Raw genomic sequence first — 20,578 nt, 5'->3', positions numbered from 1 at the left:
TACATGTGTGTGAATGTGTGTTCTGTTTGTTTAATAAACATTTCCTTCAAAGGATTAATGGCTCTACAGCGTGCTTTTCCACTTTGCCAGTGGGAGTTGTTTGTATATGAACAAGAGGCAGTTTTGTTAATAGGAAGATTGCTAATGTAGTGCTGGATACCTGAAGCTTTATTTTACATTTGCATAAAGAAAGTATATTAACAAAACCAAAAAAGTGATTGCTTTTGCGTCAATGAAGACATCCAAGCAGATTTGTATAGTGCAGCCTCAAGATTAGTTATCCTTTAAAGTAGTGCTGTGCAGCTTCGCAGCAAGTTTGTTGGTCCCCGCTTGACTGGCTGCAGCTGCCACTGTGACCTTCTGTGCTGTACGCCACAGCTGGTTCTTTCTGGGATGCAGATTCTGGAAGGGGACAAAAAGAAAAAAAGATATGAAGGACATTGGAGGAGAAAAGTCCCATTTACTATAAAAAGAGGGGGAAATTGCACAAGGACACATTACCTTCAGCTTTTTCTTCTCAGGGTCATGCACCACTCCATGTCGCCACAGGCTTTCCTGATTACCAATGAGACCAGTTACCAACTACACTGTATCGGAAACTTAACAGATCCAAGTCCCCCGAAATCTCAAATCATCTCACGTCTAGTGTGTCTAGTCATGTGCAGTGTTTCAGGTTTTAATGTGCTCTGGTTTTTGAAATATGCGCCAGTGAGACCTGCCTCCATCCAAGTACAGTGAAGGTGACTGGAATGGAGTATGTGCAAGACACATTTGAAAACTTCAATTAAGTAGTGCATTTTGCCAAAAACAATTTTCTGAGTAGAAAAATATTTAAAAAATTGTTCCAGATAAACAAATCTTACAGCAATGTCTAGAATACCCATCACTGCAAAGAAATGCTATGTTCAGATGTTCTCATCGCTTGTTGTATTAGTGTCAAAGTGTCAACGTGCATATGTCAAAGCCTTTAGCAATAAATGCCAAACTATCATCATGGCTGGATACCCAACATTTAACACCATTAAATTAAAATGTTAAGTTTACCTCCATGGGAAAGCTCTTCCCACAGCCGGCATAGGCACAACTGAAGGGCTTCTTGTTGTCATGGTCTCCCAGTGCATGATGCTCCAAGTTGAAGCAACGAGTGAACTTTTTATCACACCCTTCCCTGGGGCACGACAGTGTCCTCTTCTCCCGAGAGTGGAGACGCAGCACCTTACCTGAGAACAAAGAAGTCATTCAAAACAATGTTGCTATTTGTGACTCAACAGCTCATGGGTAACAAGGTGTGCAGTCCAACATTACCCAGCATTAGAGTCATACCTTTATGTTCGTTTCTGTGTTTCAGATAGTCTGTCCATGTCTTTGCCTGAAAAGGACATGCTTCACTCTCACAGTAGTAACCTGCAGCAGGGGGACTTTTGTTAAACAAAGCCAGTTAAAAAGAAATGATAAAAGCCTTCTGATAATCAACTTACCTCCATGCACTCTCTCATGATGCCTCAGTTTCCCATTAGAGGGGAATTCTTTTGTGCAGCCACTGAAAGAACAACTGCATCCAAAAGCTCAGGTTTGAAATGGCCATGAACCGATACACTCAAGTTATTCTTGCATCAAACGTGTATCCACTCACTGAAATGGCAGAAGCTGTTGGTGCTCACACATATGGGCTTTCAGTTGGTTTCTCTTGCTGAAAGTCTTTCCACAGCCCTCATGGTCACACTGGTACAAGAATAGGAGCAAAAGCAAGCCTGGACATCAAAGTAAACCTCAACCTACGTGTGACAAAGTAAAAAAGGCAACAAAAGAAAATGATTGTACTTGATATGACTTCTCCTCGTGCTGGTGAACTCGAGCCATGTGGTTCTTCAAGCTGGCATTGGTGATAAAGGCCTCAGAGCATCCGTCAGCCAGACACCCGGGGACCAGAGCCGCTAACAGTTAACACCAAGGTGACATTTTACTATTCCCCGACGTTTCAAACAGAGGATAAAGTGGCTTACTTGTGTGGCTTTCCCCCACTGTGAGTGAGCTCATGTCTGGTGAGTCGATAACGAGCGCAAAAGCTCTTGTCACAGTTTGCACAGGAGAACGGTTTCTGAGGTTAGGGGAACATTATTTGCCACATAATCCCAACAACATTAACTGGACAACAAACGAGATAAACAGCTATGATGGGTCCACTTTCTGTTTGGGCTTCACTTACCACCCCAGTGTGTTTGCAAAGATGAGCCTCTAGCTTCCACAACTTACTGAATTTAGCGTCACAATCAAAAAAAGAGCAAACATAACTTTTTTGACTTTTCAACCTCTCCCTCATCTTTAATAAGAAATGTCAGATGTGATCTGTCTCGCGATCAAACTAACAGTAAAGGGGCAGGACACTTTGTGACCTACAGCCAGCTGTAGCTCACCTGTGCTTAATTTATCTAATTGGGATGTACCAATCAGAGCAGGGAAAGGGGGGTCCTAACTGCCTAAACTGAAAATTATTTGGCATCTAAACATGATTTACTTGTGAATAATTAATATTCTGTAAAAGAAAATGAAAATAAAATGTATTGAAAAATCAGTTCGCCACACTCAGTTGTGCAGGATTGTAGCGCAGGAGCAGAAAAGGATTTAGGCCCCTGAGTTTAATAGTAATCCCATTGATACTCAAACATTATAAATGTCCACGACTCTTTCCTCCACATTGATTGATTCAGGCTTTAAAAATGTCACACAGGCTCCTTGCAGTCCTCGCAGTATGTGTCCCTATCTGCTGATCTGCTGATCTGCTGATCTGCTGTGTGTGTTTGGCACACAGGCAGGGAGAGAGGCGACTGTCTGTCTCCATTAATCACACACACACAATTTACTGCTCTAATCTTAATCTTATCAACCCTCTAATATTGTTTTGTGATATGTGTGATTTATTGTTCAAGTAGTCTTCAGTGGGCTCCTTTGTGACCCACAAACCTGATGCTACACCAACCTTCCTCAGCCAGATTCACTGTGAGACTTCTGAAGTAATTAATGGGACATCCTTTCTCTTACAAATGGAAAAATGTCATTCATGAGCAACGAGACCCGCCATGTTCAATACAGTGAGGGGGTTTTGCTGCCACAGCTTAACTTGGGTATGACCAGTAGCTAATTTCTGCTAATGTTTGCTAACTTTAGGTGAATTTTTAGGTGATGTGCATATATTTCACATCATTTTGTCACTTTGCTCACTTTATGACTCTGCTTGTGCTATTTAATAAACAGTAGTTTAGCATTGTCACTTGCACGGTGGCCGCTGTTCAGGTTACACAGTTTTACATTAAAGCTAGGCTAACTTTAGCTTAAAAGTAGCCACTGTGGCCACAGGTGATAAATGCTAAAACTTGGTGTAACAGTAGCAAAAGTAGAAAAGAGTCAGAAAAATGGAAAAGTGACTCAGTAACTGACTCCAGCTTAACTAACATTAGCTAACCACAAGTTAGTAGCCTACCAAGTAGGGCTGTGGCAAAACTCCTGAATGTAGTAAATTTAGCAAGGATGCTTTTATCATGTATGAACCTAACTTTTTAAGTGTAAGAAGAAAACAATGTATTTCTTCTTTTAAAAGTTGTTTTAAGTCAATGAAAATGCTAAAACTAACATTTAATTAAAGGAGAAATTAAAATAATAAAGAGAATTCCAAACTGCTTAAATCGAGACTAGCTATATATCTTTTTTTACTGCGTAAATGCTAAAATATTATGTAACAGCAGAGAAGCCATGTCTGCTCTACAGCAATATTGAGCCTAAAGTTTGCAAACGTTAGCTCATATTAGCCACCATAAGCTACCTGCCATACAAGACCATGTAGCCTGTAGCATCAAAACCAATGAGTGCATTCAATTCAATTCAATTTTATTTACAGTGCCAAGTCATAACACAAGTTATCTCAGGACACTTTACATATGGAGTAGTTAAAGACCACACGCTATGACTTATTTATGATTTACATAGACCCAAAAACTCCCCCATGAGCACTAACAGCAATCTTGTGCACAGTGGCAACAAAAACCGTCCCTTTAACCGACAGGGACTTCCAACAGACCCAGCTCTTGAGCAAGGGTGCATTTGTTTTTATATTAATTCAACTTTTGTAAGAGCTGTTCTTTTAAGGCTCACTTTAGCTCCAAAAGACAACATTTTAAGGCTTTCGAAAAAACACACTGACAATCCAATAACACTATCTGCTTGTCCAAACATTAGAGCTCACCCTCTGAGCCCATGCCATGCTCTAATGTGAAACCTTTGACTGACTTTTGTGAATAAGGCCTATTGAGAGCCTGTTGGGCGTTACCTCGGTGCCCTCCCACGCTTCAGGTAAGCATGCCTGGGTCCGTTGACACCTTTATCAGCTCCCTGCTCTTCTCATCCGGTCCCTCCCCACCTCCTCCCCCTCTGATGTCAGGGCCAGGATCAATACAGCTGGCCCAATATCAACCTATATGACCATGCCTCCCACCGCCGCTGATAACCACTGACTCTATCACCCCACCTATCACACACAGAGATACAGCATGCACTCCGTTTGGCCTGCAGTGGGATTTCCTTGTGTCTTTGTCGAGGCCTTTCTCAAACACATCATGTGGACATACACTGTCACGTCCACGCTTTCATCACAGTCACATTTATTACTTTCAAGACCACTGAGGGTTTTTTTTTTTGGAGAAAAAAAAAGTAGGAGAGCATGAGGGATGGTGGAGGTGTAGTTAAGCCCACACTCTATGATTTGTTTATGATTAACAGAGACCCAACAATTCCCCCATGAGCAGCAACAAGTCGCACTATCTTTAATACAAGTAGTAATAATTATTACAGTTATTATATACAGTATTAATCTAGTAATCTTGTGCACACAGCGGCGACGGAAACCTTCCCTTTAACAGGCAGGAACATCCAACAGACCCGGCTCTGTGGAGGACAGCCATCTGTCTTGACCGGTTGGGGAGGAAGAAAAGAAGAGAAAAAGAGAAAAGACGGACAGATGGACAGAGAGAGAGAAATACAGACAGACACAAAGACAGACTGACGGACAGTCCCAGAGACTTTTAAGAGGCTTCACCCCAATACAAAAGAAATTAATGGAATATTATATGCGGTGGGATTTTGAGGTACTTGTAGTTTACTTCAATATTTCATTTAATGTTATAATGTAACTATTTCTATTCAGAATCATTTCAGAGGGAAATTTACCTTTATCTTTTGAATGAAATAGTCTCTATGAACAATATACAGGCAGTATTGTTAGGCTACACGTTACTCTTCAAGTCACAGACATCAGATTAGATTATAAAATATGATTATCAATGTAATAATAGATTAAACTACTACTTTTTAATGATCTTAACCTGGACCTGCCATGACATTGAAATACTGCTAACACAATAATGCATCAATAAAAACAATAATGAAGTCTTTACAGATACATTTAATTTATATTACCCAATATCGTATGTTAGACATTTACCTCAAGAGGCTCAACAATCTTTTTAATATAGTAAATTATTATATATATCCATGATGTTAGAAAAGGTTCTTTCTGCGGTACTTTTACTTTTGATACTTTAAGCACATGTTGCTGATAAATGTTGTACTTATACTCAAGTATAATTTTGAATGCAGGGCTTTTTACACTTTTATTATTATTAATTCATGAATAAATTAATTCTATTAGATATATATTGTTTTAAATATCAGAGTTCAGAGTTCATGTGTTTTTGCACAAAGAGTCCTGTAAGGCTCTACATATGCAACAGATACAGGGACTATTTCTTCAGTAGATAAAGAAAGGTGACGCACACCTGACACTGTTTCTGGAAAGTCCACATTGCTGTTAGAAATTGTTCATTGCTTTGGGCACCACAAATGAAACTCCATTCATTACCATTGACATAATGTATTGACAACCCTAACCAAAATAGTGCTGGAAAACATGTGACTTTTTCATTTGGACTAACCCTTTAAATGAAGTATGATCAGGTGGCAAGGCAGACACAACTGTGAAATTGAATGTCGTCTAACATTTCCACACACAAACTCCTCCTCTTGCATCAGCGAGGAGTCCACATCCAATTATCTACTGTTTGTGTGTGTGTGGTTAATGTGTAACGCCGGGTCGATACTGCTGCTGGCTGAGCTGACAGACTCAATCTGTGTGTGTCAAACATGTGTGATTAAGGAGTTCATAGTGCTCCACGGCTTTTTATCCGCCATCCTCCTCTTTCTGAACCTCCTCTGGGCTGCTTTCTCTCTCTCTCTCTCTCTCCTTCTGTTTACTTTTTCTTCCTTCAATCAGTAACTTCCATGAGTCAGTGCCACACATGACACTCTGGTGTGTGTGAGGGAACACACACACACACACAAAGGACTTACTGTAGATGCATAGGCAGGGTGGATATCATACTATGCTATAAGGGGAACGTTACAACAGTAGATTCATTTAAAAAAAGAGAGAAAGAAGACAATTTAAGCAGTAGACATGTGTGATTAATACTTTTTAATCTACAAGTTTGCCCATTTGATAAGTGTTAAACCCTTGTTAAAAGCTGTGGGAATATACAAAAATGTGGAGGCACCTTATCTAAATACTAAAGAGTAAAATCCAGATCAATACCAAGGGCTTTGGCTGCCAACACGCTCATTGATTGATTGCAATTTATTTTTCCTGGTTTTATCTCCTCAGGTTGTTGGATACTTATTACTCTGTCCCGATAAGACCTGTGTGTGAGTCTCCTGACCTCAGGCCTGCAGGGTTACGGAGGTGAAGAAAGACAACCTCTGCAGGTTTATCTCATCACCATTGTCCCGGAGGGAGTTACAACATTCATTTTCTTCCCTCTTTTTGAATGCACTTCCTTCACATCTATGCAGGGATATCTTCTGCGTCTACAGAAATGAAATATAGCCTAACCCTTGGACTGATTCACGGTTAGCCTTCTCCCTCCCTCCCTGCCTCTCTCTCACACACTTCACCCTGTCAGCTGCGCCCTATCTCTGTAAACTGGTCCTAATTTGTGTAAATATTGGGTAAAGTACTGAGGTGCGATGAGATAACCTATTTGTCACATAACCAGCCAGCCATTCAGCCTCCACTGATTAAACAGCACACATCAAGTGGTCCACACACACGCACACACAACTGATGGTTTTTATTTTTATCCAGAGTAAAATTACAAAATGAAAAAACACAATGCAGTTGGAGATTGGAAGAACTTCACCAGTGTCTCATCCTCAATGATGAACAACTATTAACGTCTATCCACGCGTTCACCGAGGACAGTGTTCACTGCAGCTGATGACACTGATAGTGCAGTTATAGAGCTTTATAAAGCGCAATTTGACTAGTTAAAAGTGAGCACAGTTGTTTAAAATCACAGTTCAACACCTTCAGATTAGCTGTAGATGTTGCATTGTTAATGCAGGTGTTTTTATAGTATACATAATATACACTGGAAACGGCCTTACCCTCCTCGCTTCAAATGCTCTATAATTATAAGTGCACTAAACACTGTGTGGAGGCGAGTCGGGCATATAAGGGAACTGCTGAATCAGGGCCTACTCAACACACAAACTTTCGACAAGTCATAGCTAAACCAAGTTTGGTTATGATTAAAATGTGGTTTCAATAATGCACAATTTTTATTTTCTATAATCCTATGCCAGTATTATATTGTAAAGTTACGGTGATACAGCAAGGGCCCTGATGTTTGTTCTGTGCATGACACATATCTTGGTGCACACTGCCACCTACTGCACCCACAGTTAACTCTACCTGTGACTGATATATTTACATCAGCTGGGCTTGAGCTGCAGCACAAACACAACATACATTTTCTCGATCTGCTTGTCAAACTTATATTTATCTTAGTTATGATGGTGACACTGTCAATGCTTTATGGCTGCAACATCAAATAAAAATACATTTGTCTTGTGTATCATTTAATAAACATGTCCCTATAATTCAGGCTGATGTTTGGCATCGTAGGGAAATTACAGAATCTCAAAGTTCAATATAGACTAGAGCTCTGTGGGTTTGAGCAACACTTTGATAGACAGGATGAGTTTGTAACCAAGGTATAACCAAGTGAAAACTATGGAGACGCTCGATGCAGTCTTTAATATTGACTGGGCAATTTTATAAATACACAACCACACAGGTTTGTAGCCCTGTATTGAGGAAGGAGGCTTGACAAACTGTGCACAACCCTGAACTGAGTTGGTTAATCCTGAGATGGAAACTGTTTTCACTTTAACAGCTGATTCAAATACCAAAGGGGAGATCATGGTCAGCATCCCCAAAAGGATGCTTTCCATATCATATACTGTATACTGCATGTAATTCAACATCCACATTGTGGTCTTAAAACCTGTAAGATTCAGTGAAAAACCCATGTTGATTGATACGTGACCCATGGGCTTATCAAGATCTGAGTCAGTCATAAAGGGAAAAGCATGGACATTACTGAGATTGATGGCTCTGGTCAGACACGTCAGTACTGCGCCTGTTGGCTCACTGAGACCCTGGAGCTAAACATCTAAATAGAATTCATACTTTTTATGATGCATTTCTAATGTCTTCAGTGCAGGTGTATGCATGATATATGTGGCTCTGCTTTGACAGATGCATCATTTATGCCAAGAGGGAAAGTGAGTCAGTGAGCCCACTGACCGTGACTGGAATAACCCTTGTAGACCTGATAGGGAGGATGTAAAGTGCTTGTGACGTGTGTGCCTGTCACTCTCAGATCGCCGGTGAAATGAAATGTGCATTTGATTTCATTTAACAATCAAAGGAGGTGAATCATCACTGAGTGACAGCACATCAGCATAACTAAAATATGTGAACAGATGACAACATGACAAGCAGCGTGTGTACAAATATTTTTTATTTTGGTGAGCACTTTATGCCATGAACTCGTAGGGGATGGGCTCCAGCAGCTGTGGCTCGTTTTTCTTGGTGCTGACAAAGTGAGCGTCACGGGGAGGAGCGGGCTGCAGACACAAGATGGGAGGAGTTTTAGATTATTAAATAATCATTAAGTGTATTAACAGAAACCCAAATTATAAAAAATAAGCAGACTTTTGGTCGCAAATGTCGTTTTAACACAAAATGTATAGATTGAGACAAAATTATTCAAAACATACACTAAAATATACCCCTGGATCATATATGCTCTCCAGCTCAAATTCAAAACATTCAGTTTCATGCTTTGAGTTTTGATTGGTTTTATATATTCACTAGACTTTTTTATAGAATTTCCATTTATTTTCACCAACGTTAATCACAAGTCATTTTGCATTTCATACCTGTCTCTTCAGTTCCACCCAGCTGCCCTGCTGCTTGGCCTCCATCTTCTTGGCCTCGTTGGCTTGGACGCGCTGCAGGAAACTGTCCCTGCTCTTTGAGTGCTTCACATGCTCAATACGCACGTTAATCCTCTTGGCCAGGATCTTGCCCCTGAGAGCCAAAAACATTAATTAGTTCATTCACAAAATCAATAACTTGACAGATGAATTATGCTCAAAATTCAAAGTAACGCTGTTTCAACATCTGCATTTCTGTGCTGTTTCCTCGATACAGCCCCAGGTCAAACAGGAGTTTGAATGAGGTGTTTAAGGATGAAATACTTTCCCCCACTTGAATGACCACTGAGGACATGAACAATCCTGGTGGCAAAGTGAAGGTGGGGTCACATCCCTCCTCCTAGAGTCTAGATAAAGAGTACGAGCTAGCCAAGATATACCAGTTACAGAACATCTTTAAATAACTGATTATGAGTTTATAGGACTGGACCCAAACATTACTTATTTACCGTCATTTACATACAAGTTCTGCTACTCAAGTTACACAAGCGTACACAATTATTAAGCCACAAAAGCGCATGTGTTCCTACTTACTTGACCTGCTTGTTGACAATAATGCCGACAGCATGTTGGGTCACGTTGTAGACACGTCCTGTTTTACCATGGTAGCACTTGTGAGGCATTCCCTTCTGAATGGTACCTGTGCCCTGGATAAATAAAAATCACATGTACTGTGTCACAATGTACGACCCAGAAACAACCAAGTCAACTGGTTAGTTAGCCAACACAGCTCGGAAAACACCAAGTGTTTATTACATTGTTTGTACAGTGTTTCAGAACATTATTGTCCACCTTTCCTAAATCTTTTCAGCCTACTGTAACTTTGTAAGTGTTCATCCACACTTAAATTGTAAAGTCACATTATGTAGCACATTTCACAACCTTTTGGAATTACTTCAATAACCTTATTCCTGTCTTTTAATGTGGACCACAATAACTCCAACAGAACCCTCTATCGTGTTATTCTACGTATGCATGTTTACCAGTAGGCGCCTGAATCCTGAATTTACTGATGAACAACAGTCAGACACTTATGCCGTCTTACCTTGATGTCAACGATGTCTCCCTTCCTGTAGATGCGCATGTATGTGGACAGGGGAATTGGGCCTGTGAGGTAAATACAGATAGTTCATGTAAGGTTGCACAGATTCAACTGTGGCTCTTAAAGACAAATCTCCCACATACCATAAATAAAAAGGGACGGGTGGTCAAACTGTGTACTCACCATGCTTGCGGAATGGCCTGCTGAACATGTACCTGGTCCCCCTCCTCTTGCCTCTGGTGTTCGTCATGATGCCCGATTACTGAGAGAAAACACACTTCAGTTAGACATGATACAGCCTCAAGTTTTTCTTACATGAAAACCTATATTAAACCTGTTAAACTGATGGAAAACAGAATAAAGTATATACCATATAATCTATTTTTATATATCTCAATGTACCACACCATGATGCAGGGTTCCTAAACGTTTCCAAAGTTATATACAGCACAATATTCAGTATACTTATTGCACTATTACTGTTCATCAAATCACATTAGACGCTATTGTCCTATTAACAACCAACGTGATATTTTGAAAGAGCTTTCTACAGATGGACGACACATGAAAGGAAATCTGACTCTGCAAAAATGTCAAAATATTTCTGCTTATCACTGAGTCATTATTCATGCAGAAATGTCTAAGTGTTGTTTTCAGTCTCTCAAATATGGAGATATTCTTCAGTTATATCAGACAGCGAAGGAGAGGTATCGCAGGTCCTTCCTTCCTGCTGCTGTCAGACTTTACAATCAACCTCATCCTGTACCCTCCACTGTGCAATATGCCTGTATTATGGGCATTTCTGTTTTTGCACTATTTGGTAATATTTACTTGTATTTATTCACTCTATATTATATTATTACAAAAACAAACAAAACAAGAACTGCACTAGATTATGTGAATATGTATATATGTCTATTTCTAGTTCTTATTTTTTTTACCTTATTTTGTAATATTCTGTTGCTGCTGTGACAAAATAATTTCCCTGTATGCGGGACATTAAAGGTTTACTGATCCTATATAACATCACTGACAAGCTGTTTCAAACACGAAGTACTTTTCAAACACTACACTAAAAATCAAGTGTTCGAGGATATCCAGCACACGTCCAACCCTGAATTATGGTTATTTCCCAAAAGCATTATATGTCGACCCATACAAGCCAATGTAGACCTAAGTTAGCTGACACGGGCTAAGGATGCACGTATTGTGTTTAAACAGCTGATCCAAGTTAACAACAGCAAATATGGTCAAGTATCGTGCACATTAGGAGGACTTTTATCAATTTGATACAACACGATATTACTATGCTGCTTATTTGACCGAGTGAAAATGGTAAGAAACTATACAATAGTTTCTGCTAAGCGTTTCGCTGCCTCGCAGGCCCGCATGGAGGGGCCACGCTGCTGGAGCTGCTCACGTTCAATGATAAATATCACTCAGTGTCACGTGTTTCAGGGTTTTACTAACCCGCAGACATGAGCGGTAAAGCCCGCAGTGCATTTATGGATGTAAAAGTGTGTGTATAATGGTGAAAATAAAGAGTAAAATAACATTTAACACGGAGCAGAGCTTACCCCCGGTCTCTACAAGATGGCGGGTACGGCGGAAAGAGAGATTGGAAGACCCCTGGCTCCGCCTTGTGGAATACAAGTGAGGCAAGCCGCGATATCGCCTGAACCAAATCAGTATTTATTTATTTTTTCAAATATGTCAAATACATTCAGATTTTCAAAATGTTGGCACGATGAACAACGGGAAATCACAAACAAAAAAAGTACAGGACAAAAAAGGTGAAAAGTGTTCAACAAACCCAGAGTCAGCTCATTCATGACGTAACATCCAATCTTAACCGTCATTTCCGTACGCGAACCGGTCCTAAATCAGAACTATTATTTTTTTTAAACAATTAAATTTAAAATTACATTCATTACAAATGAGAAAACATAATGATACATCACTTATTTTCAAGTAGAAATAAAAATAATATACACAAAACAAATAAATAGAAAAGCAAAAAAAACAAAAAATAAAATAATGTATTAATAACATAAAATAAAATAAACTATACCAAAGATGAGTAAAGAATTGAAAATACATTTAAATAAAAACATTAAATAGGAAGCACAATCTGTGGTCAGAGTTTACTCTTTATCTCAGATTACTAAGTGACAAGAAAATAAAAATATATGAAGGCAGCTGCTAAAATACAACTATTAACAGCTGGATCAGTTTTTATACCTGTAATTTAACCGTCGCAGCTTTGATTGATAGAGAAAGTTTTTCTGTTATAAAAATGTCTTTGTGTATATATATTTGTGTAAATAAACTGAGGACTGTTATGTTGACTGCAAGAAGGGCATAATGCCTTGTCTAAGTGTTTTTACTTTATTATGTATGTACTACTTTATTTTATTTTGATTTATTTATGTCTATAAACCTTTTCAAAAGAATTCCATTGCTAGGCAACAGCCTTGCTCCTTGGTCCCTTCCTCTCAGCTGATGTGTCATTCACGTTCACTGCAACAGGAAATAAACTAGGACTGTTTAGGAACGTTGTTTATGATGTTTACATCTCCGAAAAGGTCCATTGAGCCTTGACCGTTTTGGATATGTTTGCAATGTGTTTGAGAAATGCAGTTTCAAAATTCCTACGAGAAGTTTTAATGTACTGAATTAAAAAAAAAACCTTTATGATTGATGATACGCATGCGCAAAACTCCAGTTAGCCTGACCTTTTTTTCCCAGGATATGTATAGTCAAATATGTTGAACTTTTTTTTACTTCGACAGCTGAGCTCTTCTCAGAAGAAGAAGTGTCCGAAATCATAGTAAATAGTGAAGAACAGTTAGCCCAAAACGAAGCGACCAGCGTCAACGACGGTGATTAAGCGAAGACGGCAAAACAAGCAGGGAATGCTCTCGACACATCGAGCTCTTGGCTCTTTCGTCCCGAGCGCAGCAGCAGTCACGGCTAATGGAAGGAGGCTGGGTCACCAAAAAAAGCGTCAGAACTTTCGGGCATGACGCATGCGCAATGGAATTGGATATGCGCCGTTTGAGGGTTACAGAAGACGCTAGAAATAAAGTGATGGTTTCTGCTCAAGTGCTTTTTGGGTGCCGCTTTTCTGTCTTTCATTTTCGTTTTTTACATCTTTATTAATAACACAAATAATGTCAAGTGCAGTGACACGACTCTCAAACATAATACTTTTAATTGTTCCAAGATGGTGTGCCAGCTATTGAGCCTCGGCAATTGCAGACCAGATATTACTGCGCATATGTCATAACCCAAAGCGCAGACAGTTTTTATGTGGTGTCCCAGCCTCCTTCCATTAGCCTTGGCAGCAGTATCGCCTGCCTTCCACTCACGAGGGCAGAACCAGCCCAGTCTTGTCAGCGTGCGGCGGCGGTTGAAGATGGCGCTAGCCGAATGGAAATCCTAATGACAGTCTCCAAATTTGCCTCTTTTTGTACCATGGTGAGTGATCAGCAGTCTAGTAGTGCAATTTAATCAGGCTACAAGGTGATACGGAACCCGCGGCTGCACTCTTATTGTCTTTTAAACCGTGTATTTATACACACAAAGCCGTTAATTCGTGTGTCTTTGCCTAACCGAGCAGTTTTCCGACCATAGCAAAGCGAGCAGCGTCTAAGCTAAACCAGTGTTGTCTTGTCAACAACCGGAACCGCAGCTGGACATTAACGGGTGACGTCAAAGTGGGAGACGATTAATCTGCAGTATGTGTAGAGAAAAACCGTGAAATAAAAGCTAAGTTGACGTGTTGGCCTTTACTACCAGACTTTATTAACGCAGGCAATGACGACATGGTTTAACATTAGCTGCGCAGTTGCACCCACTCCGGGTCCATGTCCACTCCGCCCAGAGGCGATTCTAAAGTCTACTGGGGCCCTGGGCAAAAATCCACAGGGGGCCCCTCGAATCAGTGTTCATCACCATTATGTTATAAATAATTTGACGCCAACAAAACATGTTTTTTTTTTTTAAATAGAAACATTTTTAAGGGCAAAATTTAGTTATTGTCAAAGTTAGTTATTTTCAAAATATGAATATAGACATTTAGAAACATGCAATTCAAGCATATTAATATGAAGGAAAAAAATCAGGACAATAAAAACTTGGGTGGTGTTAGGTGGGGCCCCCTTAGGGAGGTCAGGTCCTATACCATTGTAAACATTGCACATTCTCACTGCTGTAATTTAAAGTTTGTCAGCCAGCGGGGGCCCCTCTACTGTTCTGGGGCCACAGCATCTGCCTGCCTTGGCTGCTGGCAAGCGGTGCCTCAGCAGTTTGTTGTCCTACTCTATTTTCATTTTTTTTACTTGGAGTTTTACTGTAGACCTGCATTTTTCAACATAGAAGACAACAAACAATCAGCTCACATGCAAAAAAAATAAAAACAATTAACATGAATGAAAAAATAAACAGCAGAGCATCAGGAAAATAATATAATACAGAGTATATAATATCATTCAAGGAGAGGTGGGCGGGATGCAAGGTCGACACCCTAACCCACTACAGCTCACATACAGGTCATACAAAGCAGGTAGATATTTAAAAAAACAAAACAAACTATAGTACATTAGAGAGGAGACTTGCTGACAGTCCCTCGCTGCATCCTACTCTATTAACCCTTACCACATTGTAGAAGGGACAGACGTTTCTCCAAACGGCTACCGAATCATGTGCTAACTTACAGAAAACAACTGCGTTTGAATCATATTTTTTCATCCTGACACATAATGTTGTCATTTCAGCCAAGTTTTACATTTAAAACCTTCTTCCAGTGTAAGCATGGGCCAGGGGCAGCCCAACTATACTGCCATAAAGATGATGCATGCTTGTAGCTCTAATGGCACATAAGAGCGGAGGTGGTAGAGAAGATGCCTAGTCTTTTTAAGCACCCATTAGTCTTTAGTTTTATCCATGCAACAAATGACCTTGGAAGTGCCAAGTTTTTGCGTCTAATATGGGAAGTACTTAATGATTCAGTGGTGGTATAATGTGTTTTTATTATTTGTTGTTCCTTTTCAAAATAAAATCTGGATTTAAAATATGCCTCTGGCTCTGTGCATCTAACAGGGCGCCAATGCCTCTGCTCTGGAGAAAGAGATTGGATCTGAGCAGTTTCCGGTCAATGAGCACTACTTTGGCCTGGTCAATGTAAGTGAACGATGCACTGTGCAGATTCAGTGTTTTGTGGGTCTCCCCCTGACTGGTACACACACTGATTTGACTAAATTCCAAATGTAATTTTTTTAGTTTGGAAACACCTGCTACTGCAACTCGGTGCTGCAGGCCCTGTACTTCTGCCGACCGTTTCGGGAGAAGATCTTGGCGTACCGCAGTCAGCCTCGGCGGAAGGAGAACCTGCTCACCTGCCTGGCTGACCTGTTTCACAGTATTGCCAACCAGAAGAGGAAAGTGGGCGTCATACCACCCAAGAAGTTCATCACACGGCTTCGCAAAGAGAATGGTGTGTGTCAAATCATCTCTCTTTCCCCCCCGTTGGCTGCTGACTCCTGCAACGCATGAAAACCGAGCAGAGGATCCTGCTGAGCATGTAGAGTATCTGAATTGGAGCTCTAAAGTCTTTGCACTTTCTTCCTCAGAGCTGTTTGACAATTACATGCAGCAGGATGCCCACGAGTTCCTGAACTACCTGCTCAACACCATCGCAGATCTGCTTCAGGAGGAGAGGAAGCAGGACAAGACCAACGGCCGCATTGCCAACGGCACGTTGGACTCTCAGAATAACAACAGCAATGCCACGCCCGCCCCCACCTGGGTCCATGAGATCTTCCAAGGCACTCTGACCAATGAGACGCGCTGCCTCACCTGTGAAACGGTAAGAGGCCTCACTGCTGTTTTCATAAGAAGGGGAAGTTTAAGTAGAGTAAACTTAGTGTCTTCTACCGTGTGTCACCACAGTCTTGTTTAAACATGTTGTCATTCAATCCAAACAGTCCTGCTGCTGATGTTAGGGATTAATAAACATACACGGGTGAAGCGTCTTGGCAGAAGTTAGGGAGAGGCTGAGGTTGTGCTTTGGTTTCTGTCAGTGCAAACAATGTTTTAGATACATACAATATAACCGCATACAATGTTTCTTTTTATTGCCATATGGCTACAGCCCTGTGTCATTATATTCCAAATGTATCACGCTGGCCCATTCTTCTAATGTTTGAGTTGTTAGTAGTTGCTTTTAGCTTATTTTAATGTCTTTTTTTTCTCTTCAGATAAGCAGCAAAGATGAGGACTTTCTGGATCTTTCTGTAGACGTAGAACAGAATACCTCCATCACACACTGCCTCAGGTAAATTAACAGCATGTAGAAGCAGAGCGGTCGTTTTGTTTCTTAGTCCAACATCATAATGAACTGCATTTCTTTAGGTTTTGGACTGTTTAAAAAAATACAGTGTTTCAAAATGAAACAATTTATTCGTAGATGTGGACTTCAGATTGACTAATTCTGTCTTTGTGGCTCCTCTCAGAGGTTTCAGTAACACGGAGACACTGTGCAGTGAATACAAATACTACTGTGAAGAATGTAGAAGCAAGCAGGAGGCTCACAAGAGGTCAGTCTACAGGTCCATTCTTAATGTGTGCTGTTGAGGCGTGCGTGGTCGTCTGGTGTCTGACTCTGTAATATTTGTGACGTAGGATGCGTGTGAAGAAGCTGCCAATGATCCTGGCTTTGCACCTGAAGCGCTTTAAGTACATGGAGCAGCTGCAGCGCTACACCAAGCTGTCCTATCGCGTCGTCTTCCCCCTGGAGCTCCGCCTCTTCAACACCTCCGGGGACGCCACCAATCCAGAGAGGCTCTACGACCTGGTCGCCGTGGTGGTGCATTGTGGGAGGTGTGTAGGTGATCACACAGCCAGAATACAACATCTTTTATAACAGTCTCCACAGCAACCGGCGGCGGGCAGACAAATCATTGTTCTAATAATAAAATGCATTTGAACCCATTAGCACAAGAATAAAGGTACATTAGAGCCTTAATCACATCCAGCAGGAGAAAACAGACCCTCATCCATCATTGATCTGCGCTGCGGTACTCTATCACAGTGTCGGTTTGGACCCAGTGTGAGTGGGAGGTTGTCTGTGTTGATGCAAGGTGTTTCCCTGTGTTCACACAGCGCATGCTGAAACAAACTCCAGCCCTTCATGACTCCGAATAGAAATAATTCATGACAGAAAGTATATTAAACAAGTGCGTCCTCTGCTTCATGTTTTACTCCCATTTTAAGAGCGGGGAGATTGAAATTGACGTCATGATTTTAGGGCACATGGCCAAAATATCCAGCTAAAAGCATGAGACAGTGTAGACCATAACACTACATGTGTCCTGATACAGGCTTTATGATCTAATACTTTTCACACAATATTTATTACTTGACAATCATCTTTAAATGTTTTTTCTTAATCCCAAAAGCAAACCCAAAAGCAAAGTACATTTTTAAAAAATAAGGTTTTCGAGAAACGACCGTCCATGTTTATTTCGCTTTGTTGCTTGGTGCTCCATTTCTTCCGTCACAGTGACAACGTAACTGCAACATCTGTCTTTGAATGTCATTCCCATATTCTTTCTCTCCCCTTGTTCACTGTGTTGGGGGCATTTTTTTAATCATATTGTACACAATTGACACAATAGCTGTCTCCTGTATAATATGATAAAAACTCAAAGTAAAAGCTGATAATTTCTTTTTGATAAAAAGTAAAAGCAATGAGGGGAAGTTAGTCAGGTTTTAAACAAAAATTTAGCATTTTTAAATGCCTTTTGTATGCGGATCTGTTTTCCCTAATGAACTGTGGGAGAATCTCAGTAAAGGTAAGCATTGTTATGGTTAATGCATTCATGTTGGAATAGCAGAAATTCAGTTACCTAAACCGGGCCAGTATTGTTATAAAATATGCTAATTTGATACACACAATACAGAGTTATGTCTTTTTTTTGTATTGTATTACACATGACTTAATACGTTTCAGTGAATATTAACCATGAAACGACTTACTGAACCACATTTTGACACTGGATTTTTATCAACCTTACTTATCTCCAGTTCATCAGAATCAGTGAGTCCATTACTAGAGCAGCCTCAGTCGAGTACTGACCTGATTGAACCACTGGCTTGTGTTTTTGTTTGTTGAGTGTTTTATTAAAGGCCCCGTCCACCCACGCAGGTGCTCCCACCTAATGGGAAGGTCAGAGAAAGGTCAATCAAACATAGGGTTCACCCACACACACACACACGGAGGAGTCTACTCTCAAATTAAGTGTATAATAATACCTGTGTGGGTGGGCCATGGATGTGTAGGGCCTTTAAAGTCTGTGTAATATAATTACAGAGGTTAAAGTTTACTCTAATTCGGCATCATGTTTCTTTTTCAGTGGTCCAAACAGGGGTCACTACATTGCCATTGTGAAAAGTCATGACTTCTGGTTGCTGTTTGATGATGATATTGTGGAGGTAAGTGGGTTCAGTCGTTTATTCCTTTTATTTCGGTATTCACGCACAGTTGTTTATTTTTCTAACTGTCTGTCTATGTATTTGTTTCTCGTCTGGTAGAAAATTGATGCGCAGGCCATAGAAGAATTCTACGGTCTCACTTCTGAAATCTCCAAGAACTCTGAGTCAGGCTACATCCTCTTTTACCAGTCCAGAGACTAAATGTGGAGCCGAGCGTTTCACCACAGAAACCAGGAGAAATGCTCCGTTCCCTCTTTACGGGGAGCAGCGGACCGTAAACGCACCACAGCAGCCTGCATGGTGTCACACCTGCCTGCACAGCTGTATTCCATGCTTTTACGCGCTCAGCGCTGCAGCTCAGCCGTGGAAGTTCCCCCCTACTTACCAGCTGTCCCCTCCATGTCCTTCCTGCTCCCCTCATCCCCTTCACTCTGGCTGGACGCTGCTGCCGGGACAATGAGACGATAATGAATGAAAACTGTCAAGATTGTTTTTAAACAGACGTTGGATGAGGGTTGTACAGATATTGGTCGGTCGTAAGAGTGGCGTATTAGGTTTTTCCTTGGGTTTGGGGTTAAATGGGTATTTAATTATTCATATGATGTAACATCGGCCTGGTGTCTTCACCCCCCACACTGTTATTCTGCACTGGGATTTGCTGAGAGTGGATCATGCTTTTGATCATGGATATAAGGGAGAATGAGTGGGGGGGCGGGGGGCGTCCCACTTATGGGGCACACTGGGTTGTGTATTTCTACAGTGTACAGAATGGTATTTGTATAAATATTACAAGAAGATAATATTATCATTGGAAATTGTTAGACATTGAGATGTATTAACACTATGGTGCACTTTTGATACCGTTTTGTAGGTGTTGGAAAGTTTATTGTGAGGGTTTGCTTGAAAAGGCCTGTTGTAAAGCGATCATTTTCTGTTTTAAAGAAAAAGAAATAAATCCAGTAAGATTGAGGCAGGGTGTGCTCTCTTTTCTGTGGCCCTCAGGTGCGCACTGATGACTCATAGGAGCTCAACATCGCCCCTTAGCGGTGATACCTGGTAGCCCTGCTCTCCCACTGCAACAGGAGCTATTTTTAATCCATTCAGACTCAAAAAGCAGGTGGAAAAAACTCCACCACACACACACACGGATATAATGCTTATTCAGTTTATTATATACGCACATCAACAAGTCACCCATCAGGTCCTATTCAGTAGAGGTGTCTTGGAGGCAGTGCTGCAAGGATGGAGAGGTGAGGCAGAGAAGATGGAGGACGGGAGAGGGAGGATGTTGGTGACACACATCAGGGTTGCTGTTAATAGCACAGACAGGACCAGAATAGCAGGGCGTCGCAGGAGAAAAGCGAGCCTCTGCATCCAGCATGTTCACGTCTGAAACTGGAGTCAGGCAGCACGATATCAGCGAAACTCACAAACACCGCGATAGTTGAAGTGCGTTGTGCAGTTTGTTCAGGTGATCAGAAATAAGCTTTATTAGGCGAGAGACATGTTTAAAAAGAAAGCATGTTAAATAAGCGACTACAGGTGAAAATGGCACACGGACACACATGTACACACCTGTCTGTCCATGAAACGGACAAGACATTCAATCGGTCTCTGGTGGTCTGGGCCATTTGGGACTCCTCCTTCATCGTC

The 20,578-nt window shown here is 40.9% G+C and overlaps 3 protein-coding genes across 3 annotated transcripts; 1 reads left to right on the top strand and 2 right to left on the bottom strand.

Annotated features, from left to right (window-relative positions):
- Window positions 1-273: 273 nt before the first annotated feature.
- gtf3ab (general transcription factor IIIA, b) lies at window positions 274-2,337 on the bottom strand (the record flags this gene model as incomplete). The annotated part of the gene is made up of 9 exons (XM_083935725.1): window positions 2,207-2,337; window positions 2,004-2,098; window positions 1,822-1,918; window positions 1,634-1,722; window positions 1,479-1,552; window positions 1,324-1,404; window positions 1,045-1,220; window positions 502-555; window positions 274-402 (listed from the first exon to the last, which is right to left on the bottom strand). The coding sequence occupies exons 1-9, from the start codon at window positions 2,318-2,320 to the stop codon at window positions 274-276; spliced, it is 909 nt and encodes a 302-aa protein (XP_083791851.1). The 5' UTR covers window positions 2,321-2,337.
- Window positions 2,338-8,891: 6,554 nt separating this feature from the next.
- On the bottom strand, window positions 8,892-12,042 carry rpl21 (ribosomal protein L21). Its single transcript, XM_083935719.1, has 6 exons — window positions 12,007-12,042; window positions 10,613-10,691; window positions 10,433-10,494; window positions 9,922-10,034; window positions 9,331-9,481; window positions 8,892-9,015 (listed from the first exon to the last, which is right to left on the bottom strand). The coding sequence occupies exons 2-6, from the start codon at window positions 10,677-10,679 to the stop codon at window positions 8,926-8,928; spliced, it is 483 nt and encodes a 160-aa protein (XP_083791845.1). The 5' UTR covers window positions 10,680-10,691; window positions 12,007-12,042; the 3' UTR covers window positions 8,892-8,925.
- Window positions 12,043-13,825: 1,783 nt separating this feature from the next.
- usp12a (ubiquitin specific peptidase 12a) lies at window positions 13,826-19,894 on the top strand. Its single transcript, XM_083936291.1, has 9 exons — window positions 13,826-13,909; window positions 15,533-15,613; window positions 15,713-15,926; window positions 16,063-16,298; window positions 16,690-16,766; window positions 16,945-17,028; window positions 17,114-17,311; window positions 18,847-18,925; window positions 19,025-19,894. The coding sequence occupies exons 1-9, from the start codon at window positions 13,862-13,864 to the stop codon at window positions 19,124-19,126; spliced, it is 1,119 nt and encodes a 372-aa protein (XP_083792417.1). The 5' UTR covers window positions 13,826-13,861; the 3' UTR covers window positions 19,127-19,894.
- Window positions 19,895-20,578: the final 684 nt, after the last annotated feature.

The sequence above is a fragment of the Echiichthys vipera genome, assembly GCF_963691815.1.
Source record: "Echiichthys vipera genome assembly, chromosome: 21".
Taxonomy (NCBI): Eukaryota; Metazoa; Chordata; class Actinopteri; order Perciformes; family Trachinidae; genus Echiichthys; species Echiichthys vipera.
This window is presented reverse-complemented; position numbering and strand designations above follow the sequence as displayed.

Coding starts and splice junctions, on each gene's coding strand:
- rpl21 (XM_083935719.1), bottom strand. CDS start 10,679: ATGACGAACACCAGAGGCAAGAGGAGGGGGACCAGGTACATGTTCAGC. Junction 9,482..9,921: donor ATTGTCAACAAGCAGGTCAA/GTAAGTAGGAAC, acceptor TTTGGCTCTCAG/GGGCAAGATCCTGGCCAAGA. Junction 9,016..9,330: donor GGGTGGAACTGAAGAGACAG/GTATGAAATGCA, acceptor TTGTGTCTGCAG/CCCGCTCCTCCCCGTGACGC.
- usp12a (XM_083936291.1), top strand. CDS start 13,862: ATGGAAATCCTAATGACAGTCTCCAAATTTGCCTCTTTTTGTACCATG. Junction 15,614..15,712: donor ACTACTTTGGCCTGGTCAAT/GTAAGTGAACGA, acceptor TAATTTTTTTAG/TTTGGAAACACCTGCTACTG. Junction 16,299..16,689: donor GCTGCCTCACCTGTGAAACG/GTAAGAGGCCTC, acceptor TTTTCTCTTCAG/ATAAGCAGCAAAGATGAGGA.